The sequence below is a fragment of the Impatiens glandulifera genome, chromosome 2, assembly GCF_907164915.1.
Source record: "Impatiens glandulifera chromosome 2, dImpGla2.1, whole genome shotgun sequence".
In the NCBI taxonomy this organism is placed as follows: domain Eukaryota; kingdom Viridiplantae; phylum Streptophyta; class Magnoliopsida; order Ericales; family Balsaminaceae; genus Impatiens; species Impatiens glandulifera.
In genome coordinates this window covers 55,557,045-55,569,019 of record NC_061863.1, presented here as the reverse complement: position 1 = coordinate 55,569,019, position 11,975 = coordinate 55,557,045, and the positions used below count along the sequence as shown (strand labels likewise).

General features: G+C 32.6%; 2 protein-coding genes across 3 annotated transcripts; both read right to left on the bottom strand.

Moving 5' to 3' along the window:
- Positions 1-106: 106 nt before the first annotated feature.
- On the bottom strand, positions 107-1,582 carry LOC124927907 (auxin efflux carrier component 5). The gene is made up of 4 exons (XM_047468412.1): positions 917-1,582; positions 725-810; positions 492-649; positions 107-187 (listed from the first exon to the last, which is right to left on the bottom strand). Exons 1-4 carry the CDS (start codon positions 1,576-1,578, stop codon positions 107-109), a joined length of 987 nt encoding a protein of 328 aa, XP_047324368.1. The 5' UTR covers positions 1,579-1,582.
- A 3,176-nt stretch (positions 1,583-4,758) lies between these two features.
- On the bottom strand, positions 4,759-11,774 carry LOC124927126. 2 transcript variants are annotated; one of them, XM_047467480.1, is made up of 6 exons: positions 11,471-11,774; positions 10,963-11,251; positions 10,287-10,873; positions 10,114-10,203; positions 5,821-6,582; positions 4,759-5,280 (listed from the first exon to the last, which is right to left on the bottom strand). In XM_047467480.1, the coding sequence occupies exons 2-6, from the start codon at positions 11,045-11,047 to the stop codon at positions 5,206-5,208; spliced, it is 1,599 nt and encodes a 532-aa protein (XP_047323436.1). In that variant the 5' UTR covers positions 11,048-11,251; positions 11,471-11,774; the 3' UTR covers positions 4,759-5,205. The 2 variants fall into 2 exon arrangements, with proteins under 2 accessions (XP_047323436.1, XP_047323435.1); XM_047467479.1 differs by having other exon boundaries at positions 10,963-11,774.
- Between the last annotated feature and the right edge of the window lie 201 nt (positions 11,775-11,975).

Here is an 11,975-nt window from a genome sequence, read left to right as displayed (position 1 = left end):
AGAGAAACAATCATGCCGAATATTACCCTGAAAATTATATATATAAATATAATTTAAATTGAGAAAACATTAATTAAAATTAATCTATATAAATAAATAAATATACTTACGCAGTGCTTAGGACTTCTGCATGTAATCCATATTCTTTAGCATATATGAAAGAGGTAATAGACTGTGGAAGTGCTGCCTGCATTTGTAAATAATAATAATAATAATAATAAATAAATTAATAGATTCCTTAACTTGTGTACCTATATTTATTAATGGACATAATAATCTTGATCAAACCAAAAAGAATTTTTTATATTCACACGGCTGAATATATTCCCACAACAAAATTATGCTCTCACATTTTAATTAAAATTTTATTTTCAAATATTCTAAGTTTAATATTCATATCATTATGGAAATATTAAATGTAAAAATCAAGTTAATTAACTAATACGTTATAAGTACAACGCTATAATATCTCAACCGATACGAGTACTTACCTGAATGATAGCAACACGTAAAACATCTCCATGCAAGCCTACAGCTATGGCTCCGATGGCCATAGCCGCTGGTCCGGCAATGAACCTTAAAACCATCCCGAAAATAGTAAGACTTGGACCGCAAGCAATTACTTTTCCTTGTACAGCCATGAATAAACCTGTATTAAGTTAATTATTACTTAATTAATTATGTAACAAACTCTTTATAATTAATTACTTAATTAACTAATTACCCAGACTAAACATGGCAGTCCCTGTTCCAGCTTTAGACATTATTTTTATCGATCCATCCACAATACCCGGAGTCTTCAAGTTCCATCTGCAAAAACCGTGATTTCAGACTCATAATTCAGTGATAAAACGCAAGAATTCATGTACTTAAGATAATGAGTTCGAGTATTCTCGTAAAAGATTAATTAACTTGCCTAATAGAGACAAAAGCCCATGCAATTCCAATAATACAAGCGTAAGAGTTTGGATTTGCGGCCAACTTTAGCCCCACAACTTTCATCAACGAACAAAACTTCGACGATGGCACTGAAACCGCAGTCTTACTACTCGCAACATTACCTTCCAAATCCTCGACAACCACGGCTGCAGCGATCATATCGTTCCCACTTCTCCTAAACTCGAGAACAAACAGAAGAAACGTGAGCCAAACAATGGCCTGAATGACGGAAGCTTGAACAACAAGGTCAACCCCGAGGTTCCCATACATGGCCCTCATGAGGGGGACACCGACAACAAGCGCGTTAGTTAGAGTCGATAGAGAAAAACTCGTAATGGACCAACAATAACTTCCCTTGCTACTAAACTTAGCCCAAATGGCTAGCACAAACAAGATAACCACTTTGGAAATAATGTCGGCATATAAGAAGCGATAATTCAGCTTGTAAGGGTTAACGTGAATGGTGAAGTCAAGCGTGAAAAGTGGGAGGGTGAAGTAGCAAACGAGACGGTTGATGGCGTCGCATTGCTCGGGTGTTATGAGACGCCACCATTTTATTGAGCCATAACCCATCATAAGAGCCATGTACAATGGAACCATAGCCTCAACCACTTTATAAACATCCTCCCACCCTATCATGGTAAGTATTCAATTCTATTTAATTTGTAATTCTTCTATATATCTATATATATATATATATAGTGATCAATGAACAATGATGAAATTAAGAAACATGAAGTGCAAAGGTGGAGACAAACTAGATTATGCTATTGCATATATTTGGAAATAACTTTATTTTATTCTATTTTTATTAGATTATATTGAAAAGGTATTAATTTGATATATATATATATATATATTATAAGTTCTTAATATATATTATTTTATTTTATTTTTAAATATAGTTCATGTATATTAAAAATGATAAGAAATTGTTCAAATTAATATAACGCAAAACATTATATATTTTTAATTAACAGGTGAATTTTATATATGTTATGAATTGAAATTCACATAATTAATTTAATTTAGTTTCTATTGATAATATATGCCCATGAAAAAGAGTTCATTATGCAAAATTAGGTGCTTTAAGTTTATGGAATAAAATATGACATACTTTTTTTTTTATATCATGTCAAAAGATATGTTTTTTAGTTTTCTTTAATATTTTCAAAAGTATAGGGGTTTATTTTTATGAGTATTCCCATAATATTTGGTGGTGGTCAACCATATGTGTGTTTTTTTAGGTTTATGCATTTTGAAATAAACGTCGCTATATCTATCTATTTAATTTTAGAGAATATATATATATGGAATGTGGTTCAGCGATTTATTCCACAATCAACATGATTATCTTTTCCCATTGGGTTTCTATCTAATTCATTGAATCTATTAATTGGATGCTATTTTTTAAAATAAATAAAAATAGTCTTACCTATAGATTGATATGATTGAAAAATCGTTAAATTTGTAATTATAACAAGTATCTTAGGGCAGCGAGAGATCTCCGAGATAGGGGCGTGAGACAGCACCTCCACACGAGCCGAGCTCGAAGCGCTCAAGAGAACCTCAACACTCAATTCTAGGTCAATCAATATGGGTGTGTTTGTTGCTAAGGTATACTTTGTGATAATTGAGGAATAAATGCATATATGCTTCTCATTCATAATTAGTAACATGTAACCACGACCACTCTTATTTGCTTTTCTAAACGTGTTTATGGATAAAATAATGCATAAAAAGTTATGATTCTTTTAACATCATTTTCTATATATATATTTTTTTGTTTCTTATGATAATGTCATTTTAATGGAAGGGACAAAGATTTAGACTAATTTCTCAAACTTTATTTTTTTATTAAATAAAATATCATATAATGTTAGAAGTTACATGATTTTTAAATCTTGGGCCATCTTTGATCTAGAAATAATTAAAAAAACAAAAAAACAAAGCCAAAGAAAAAGAAGTGAAATCCATTAAAAATTATTATGAAAGATATATAATATTTTAATTAATAATTTAAATTATATAATTAATAAGAAATGATTGAAAATTATTATTAAAGATATATAATATTAAATAAAGCCATCTTAAGACCATCTCCAACCCTACAGCAAAATGGGTTTGGAGTTGCCCATTTTGTTCCAACCTACGGTATTCCCAGCGGCATTTTGCAGATCCGGCAAATATGGAGAGAGAAGCCGACAAATTTGGCGTACTACTATTCATCACTGCAATTAGGCATAAAATGTAATCATGTCCTCCAACTTTTGTGTTTCTTTTAATTAAGGATTTCTTTATTTATTTTTATATTAAACATTTCTCTAATTTTATATATTTATAATCTTTAATATATAATCTTTTTATATTTATATATAATTTATTTAAGTATTTAATAATTTATTTATTTAAATTATATTTATGTGTATAAATTGTTAATTTATAATTAAATTTTGTTTCATAAACAAATAAGAAAAAATTGGGGTTAAATTTATAAAGTTGATAAATATATAGATAATATTAGTAAAGTTAAAAAGTTGGTATAAAAAAGAATATTCTTTTATGTTTGAAAATGAGTTTTTGGGTTAGAGATGGATTACTGATATTTACTCCAAAAGTTGAGGGTTGGAGATGGTCTAAGTGCTTGATAGACGTGGACTTTGATTGTTTTTCTTAAGTAATTAATTATTTCATCATCAATTGCTTTATTAATCATTATTTTAAATTTTTATAAATTTTAAATAAACGCTAATTAATAATTTCAAAAGCCCATATGTGATTTTCTTCATATAATAATATAATAAGATTTTGAATTCTTAATATCAAATTATTTGAAAATAACCCCATATAAAACAAGATCCTTAGTCCTATATAGGGAAATTCAGAGTTTATAGTCGTCCATGCAAATTGAGGAGCATTTTGAAGGGACCAAATTAAACTTGTTGTGACAACCTGAATTAGATTCCCCATGAAAGATGAGCGGTTGTACTTAATTACAACTAATAATTATCTACAAAAACTAATTATTTAATCAAACAATAATGAGTACACCACCTAGGGCTTCTTGTTTGATGTTGGTCATAAACGAGTTAGAATCATTCAACATAGTATGTTTATTCTATCTTTTGAGAACTCGGATTTGACCTAATTTGAGAATTCTCGACGTATTTTCTTTTTGTGTGAGGAATAAATGGAAACCTTCACTACCACAGCATACATTTGAATTTTCACCTTTTATATGACCACTTAAACTTTAGTCATTTTCATATGATAATTTGCTTGCAATCCAGATTACAATAAAATGTGACCATCCATCCCATACACACACACACACACAAACTCTTTCTAACATATGCTTATTCCAATCCAAAAAAGTTAATGTTTCTAATTTCTTTGACCTCCTTTTAAGTGGGTGGTATGAAACAAGAGAATTTACTTCCATGATTGACAATGTTTTCTTCTCGTTAGGTTTTTGTTTTCATAGGATAAGTTTAAATCTTCACTCTCGAACTTACAAGTTTAACGATAAGAGAAGATAATTTATCATATATCAACTCAATTGGGATTTAAAACAATATGGCGGCAACACTATTTATTGATTCTAAATTCTACTAAAAAAACTCATCAATATATTTCACTGAATTCAGATACACACCTCATTTCAAAATATGTGATCTTAATCAATCTAATATTCTCTATCAAAAACAAATGAAAGCACATTGAGAGTGATCACAAGAATTTGATTGCTTCTTATTTTTGCACTTAATCCCACAAAACAAAATCATACTTGTGACCCTCTTTTCTGCTTTTATCTTTCTCTTCAATTCACAACAAAACGCAGTAGAGAAAGGAAAGAGAACGCGTTCTATTACATCTCAAAAGAAAGTAGTATATACCACCCTACTACCAAGAAGAAACCGGGTTGTCCAGTTTATAACCCCCACTTGCTGTATTTCTTGACCTACTATTACTACTACTACTGCTGTTCTAACGAAAAGAAAATCCAGTTTCACTGAGTAATTTAATCTCTACCATAAGCATGAAATAGAAAAAGAAGAAAACAATCAGAGCCATCCATCCATCCTCTGATCTGCTGCTCGTTTCAGTTTCAAAACAACAACTAACTGGACACTCTTTGACACCGATCACAAAGACGTTGTTTAAGGGGGGGAGAAGGAGAGAAAGAAAAACCTGATACCATAATTTGGAACTGTTCCTCTATATTCAACTAAGGTTCCCAGAAAACGCACGAACCAGCTACCTCCATTAGTTTTGGGAAAGCATCGCCACCTTTGGCTGCACGCATCCATGGATTTTCATGGTTGGCCTAAGTTTAATGTACTGCATACACAACAACAACAACAACAACAAAAAATACACATAAAATCAGATCAAATTGAAAAGCGAACATAAATAAACAACATCAAGGCGTTGTTTGCTGGGGGATTATTTAGGGTTTAATCCAAGAGCTTGTTTTCAAAGAACCTTGTTTGGTGTAAGAAGTAGGTCATTTGGATCAAATTACAAAATATCCTAAATTTATTTAGTATTATAAAATAATGTTAAAGAGTAATTTTGTATTTTGATTGAAGACTTAAATGATGTGACAGTAAATTAGATAGTGAGTTATTGGAAATAATCCAAAATAACTCACATAAAAAACCAGCATCTCATCATCAATTAGTTCTTTCATCAAATCACCAATTAAATTACTAAAATACCCATCCTTACGTTATTCTATATTACATTTTAAAATATTAAGCACTAAGGATATTTTAGTAATTTAATCCAAATAATCATTAAACAATATTTTCCCCAAAATGAAACAGATTATTTTAAAATGACTTCATATCAAACAAAGGAAAGATAAATAAATATTACCTCTTCATAAAACGCATTAATTTCCTCCTCCGTGAGACCCTCATCTTCTCCATCATTTTCTTCCCAGCCAAGAGAACGAAGGAAAGCCACCTCTTCTTCATCAGGACTAACCGTACTTCCACTGACAAAAGTATTTTTCTCATCTCCATCATTATCGTCATTGTTGCAAGACACATCTTCTCCATTACTGGTAACACTTGTGATTCCAACAGTGCAGCAGCTGATTTCATTGTTTGCTACTACTACTACTTCAGAGTTTATATTATTGGAAGGAGACGACAAAAGTGAAGCTTCTTCTTTTGTATCTTGAAGAACAACAGAACTTTTCTTTCTCATGAGATTAAAGAAATCCCTTCTACTCTGGGCATGAGCAAACGAGGCCTTCTTTTCTGAAGTAAGTGCATCTACCTTTCGTTCGACGCCTGAACTCTTTGGGTTTGTCGGATTTAGTGAAGCAGCAGCAGGAAGCTGGTCTCTTGTTACCTTGTCGCCATTATTAGTTGATGAGGTAGTTACTACATCTTTGATAGCAGGGGAGGCACCAATCTCCCGTAATGGCTTTAGCACAAGAAACTTTCCACCAGCATTAGCAGTAGTAGTAGTAGTAGACCTTGGACTTGAAGCATCAGATCTAGTTTGTCCATCACGAATAGAATGATGGGATGAAAGCAGTGGCTTCTGAGGAGGACCTTTTGTAGACATTGTCATCTCAGAGTTCCTAATTGAAACTTTAGGCTTTAATTTACCTAACGAATTATAAACCTGAAATGGAAAAATAATAATTATAATAAAACGGTTACACTTAATTTTTATATTGTTTGCAAGATTGATTGTCTCAAATCTCTCCATGACTATAAAGAAAGCTGGAAAGAAATGGAAAGTGTTTCTATAGCTAAAAATGATGTACTAGAAACATGAAATTGAACATTGAAAGTTTAAAACTACGTCAGGCAACATGAATTCAACAAATCAATTGATTGAGTCAACATGAAAAAATAAGCATTGAATTCATTCAGATTACATGGTAAAAGTATACTAACAATTAATGAATTAACTATGCAAGTATATGTAACAGACATAGAGGTTGATAGGCCTGATGTAATGGGCCGGGCTTAGCCTATTAATAATTAGTTGGTTTACGCTTTATTAAAAATAGAGTAATAGTTAGGTAACTTGGGTTAATTGCATCCGATGTTAAATGTGAAAGACAAGTCTGTTTCTCATCTCTATGTCTAGGCTATTCCTTCCCATCTCTAATATCTCTTTTTTCTCATCTCCTGTCCATTATAAACCCTAGATGTGTTACAGTATACTTACATTATGTCTCCGTGGCACTAGGGTTTAATGATAAAATGTCTCACAATTAAAGAAAAAATCGGTGTTTAGTTCTCAGTACTTTAATTTTTAGTTTTATCAGATGTTAGTGTTGACCTAATATGTTGTACTCCCTTTATCCCAGCATCTAAGCAACTTTACATTTATTTGACCAAGAAGTCACCCTCCAAGATCCAAATTTCTCTTTTAGTTCTGACATGATCACAATCACTAATGACTTAGCTTCATAAATTCAAAAAATAATAATCACAATCAGTTGTAGGGTTAGGGGGGGCACCCAAAATAAGTTTGACATTTCAATGATAAAGAAGTCCACAATGAAACATAGGACTACTTAAACAACCAGGCTGGCCTCAAAAAAAATGAGTGAAACCTAAAATTTATTACAAGATACAGATGCTAAGAAATTCTCCAATATATTAGCAAATAACTGTTGACAAATTAGCTAAAAACTGCTACTTTTTTGTTTATGTGAACATACTATGCTATCCTGATTCTCATTCTCAGTGCCATCAATGATGAGAAATTCTAACTGTTCCAATAAAACCATAACAACGATAGGGGTTTAAATACAAGGGAGATAAAAGGCCAGAATTGGTATATAGAACTTCCAGCAAGCATGGGAAAGTAGTAACCAGTTCAAAATCAAGGAAACGCCTATTTCATGCTTCAAAAATGATGACCGATAGCTACTCCAGGGGAGAAAGCTTATAAATAATCAAGATATCGTTTTTCTTGTTACATAATAAACAGAGAATTACAAGCATTCAAACATAAATCTGTCAAATTTGCTTTAGAGAGCATGCCAGTGAAAGAGGAGGATGATCTAGCTCATTCACATAGGACATGTGTTGGTTCAATAAAAGATCTAGGAAGATAGCTAAGATGAACTCATAACTTTTGACTCAAGAATTTGAAGTATGTGTGCAATGGTGATTGAAGATGAGCAAGTAAGTGAGTTTGTTGAACAAAATTATTCAAAGCCAGCGCGTTAACAGGATAACTGATCTCTAGGTGTTACCATCTGATTGTGAAAACATACAGAATAACTACCCTCCTAGTGGAAAAAAAACTTGTAAAAAAACAGTATCTACATGACATGTAAGACCTAAACAAGGCAATGCAAAATATTAATCTTTAAATGTAGTTCAACTAATTATAAAAGAGAAGAATCAATACCACAATAATATGCGTTAGCTCAAACAATAGGGAGAAAGGGAAGAGTGCTTGCAGGAGGAAAATGGGCATACAGTTCTCATATACAACAATCCGTCAGTTGAACCAATATTATTATTGTTACATATGCAGATTTTCTAGCCATTACACGACCCATCCATAATTCTAAACAGAAAATTAATATTCTCCCACAGAGGCAAAATGGTTCATATGCATCACAACTTATCTTTCCATCTATACTGAGTTACTCACATATGTTGCATATCCTAAAACGGTTGTCAATCCACTTATTGTATAAAATACTTGCACCAATATTTGCATAAAAGTTTTAAGAAATAAAACAGTTGACTGTTTGACTATTTAGTAGCAATATGTTGGTGTTCATTTATAGGAGCTCGATCATAAACAAATAAGGAGCCAAGTGGCCTCATAAAGCAATAATTCTACACTCCAGTATTAATACACCAGATCCACCAAAAGAAACTATCAAAGTCACAAACTTTCAATTGACTGAACCTTCCTAGACAAGAAAAATACAGACATCGCACTTCCACTAAGAAGCTTATATGATATCATATGATTCATCTGAAAAAAAAAATTGCTATACAAGAAGCTACATGTCTAACACTAGGGAAAATATTTTCTCCTAAAAACCTAATTAATGTTTAAATATTATGTAGACCAAAATTCATCAGATAATCCAATAACTAAAGTAAGGAAAAGATAAAATTGTGGTAACAATGTGGGGAAAGGGAAACTATACTACAGAAAAGAGACAAATGTTGGCTTTGTCATATGATATGAGATACAAGAAAGAATACTTCAGGAGAACACCTTCCTAGGAAATTCTAAAGATAAAACACGTGAAACATATAATGAAAGAAAATATAAAATTAAAGATCCTCCTAATGCATGTTAATTTAAGGACAAATAAAAAAGGAATTGTTAATTTAAGCTCTCTGTCAGAACTCTGAATCAAAGGACCCAACACAATCAGATTTCAAAGTCTAACAATTCAAAATCATAAATGAGGACATATTGAAATAAGAATAAAAACCAGAATACACTACAGAACAGATAACCAAAGAGAACACCATTAGTTGATTTAATAAACCAATATATCTATAATAAGAAAATGAAACATTAAATCATGATGGATGTAAAATGTCTTCATTGACAGGCATTATGTATTCATGATCATCATTGTACACTAGTGACAAGAAATTAAAATTATGAGATCCCTTCTTATTCCTCTACCTTTTTCACAGGCTAACTCAAATTTTAAACAATTCGAAAGGGACAGTGTGAAGTATCGCAAGCAGGTGACTGTTTAGAGAACAGACAACACAAAAATTACTTGTTGATGAAGTAAAGCTCTGCTAACATGACATGCTTTTGATGCATGACTAAATTTAGTGAGAACATTTACAGATTTAAATAACCTAGTATATATTACAAATACATGTAAGATATGTTTGATTTGGACGGAATTGGAATTAGGCATCCATTTCCGAATTGTTTGCTTGATGGCATCAAATAAGGAATTGAAATTGGAACTATAATTCCTATGGATTGAATGTATTTTAAGTTTCAATACCATCATTTTCACTTAGGAATTGCAATTATATGATTTCTCCAAACACAAAAATTGAATGGTAATTCAATTCCAATTCTAGTAAAATGGAACTATAATTATAATGCCAATTATACACATCCAATCATAGCTGTATTAGTTTTCTGGGGAAAGTAGCAAAAATAGAACTATAACAAGAATCTGCTTACTGAGGGTTTGGGCAATGCTGGAGGCATCGGTATTAATTGACGGCTTTGCTTTATCGACAATTCCTCGCGCATTTGCGTCTTATCGAGCACCTGAATATACAAATGATTTTGTGTCAATAAAATTGGGTCAGTCGCTAGAATATATTTATATGCATGAAGAAATAGTCCAGTACCTGAGGGGCAGTATTTGATTGAGATGAAACTTGTGACAATGCCACTGCCATGTTAATACCTCCAAGAGACAAGTTCTGTACTGCCTTGCTCAAACCAGGAGATGGAACTCTAGCTACATCAGTTGTTCCTTGTTTCATTTCACTTCCAAGAGAAGGAAAGTCCTTTTCAAAGGTAGCTTTGCGAATGCTACTTCCAGTGACTGGACCATTGTTGTCAAAGGAACTGTTCCGACCACCATTTCCTAAGCCCACTACCCTTCGGGATAAAATATCAGCAGGTTTCCTACCAACCAATCTCGGAGATTGCCTCATGGAATTCTTCTCATAGCGACTAGGCAATGTTTCCCTCAAGGGAACATAACTATCAACATCCAAAGAGTAACTCACAAGAAACTGCTCTTTCGGCTTGTCACGGTGGTTACGGCTAAAACTACTAAACGGATGTTTTGACAACCCATTACTGCTTAAACCATTTCGATAATTAGACGAAGATGTTTGATCCAGGACAGAAGAACAAGTACTGTTTTTATCAGTTGCACTCTTAGATGACCTATTTCTCGTAAAAGGTGCAGTAGTTGAAAGAATATCTGAAAGACAATACAAGGTAAAAGTCAGAAAAGGTAACAACCAACAATGCAGAAAGCAGAAGAGGAAAAAAAAAAAGAGAGTAGCAAACCTGAATGTGAAGAGAATGCAAAATGATGTGTATTCCCAGAGGTCCTCAACCATTCAGGAACTAACGTAGGCTCACCTCTTTCCATGAGAACCAAACATCATCAAGTATAACAACAAAAGATAGGTTGGATTACTTCTCCTCCATCAAACCACATGCTCAACAAACCAAACCAAACCAAACCAAACCAAACCAAACCTCAGCACAAGTAACCAATTCACAAGCATCAACGCATCAACCTAATTAAGATCTCTACAATAAACTAGGTGTTTCGTTCGTCCTTAACTGTAACCTATCAAGTAAGACAGATCACTTACGAATGCATAACGATTCGATGATGCCAACAACATAAACAGTACTCCACTCCATTCGACAGAAGCATAGATTAAAGGAGCACAAATCAATGCAAGATGAAATCGACAGTGATATCCACAAAATGCAAGATGAAATTGAGAATAACAAGAAGAAAAAACCTCCCGAAAGCTTCGATTCTAGAGATGGAGGAGCAAACCTATATCCGTCAATGGAAGATGAAGAGAACGTCGATGTAACTGCCTGCAGGAGAATCGCAGCAAACCCTAACCGTTTGAATGAGAGAAAATCGGTAAAATGTATATCATCAATGTGCGAAGTAATGCTGCATCAGTTAGACGGCGGGCGAGGAGATAGAGCAAGAGATAGATCGGTAAGATGGAGATGCAGAAGGTTACGGAGTGCCGGAGAGAATCGAAAGACGAATTTAGATTACGAACGGACGCGCACAAGAGAGAGAAAGAAAGAAAGAGGACTTGGTGAGGCAGAAGAAGTTCTGTTAGTTATATGGAGAGACTCAGAAAAAGAAGGAAGAGAAACAAAATTATATAACCCAACCCAAGTTCTTATTCTTCTTCTTCCCCTATAATTATTATTATTACTTTTCCATACAATACAAGTGTTACTATATGAATAATTTTATTTTATTTTATTTTATTCAACTAAAGAAACATATTATATTTGAAATATCTTTATAATATCTT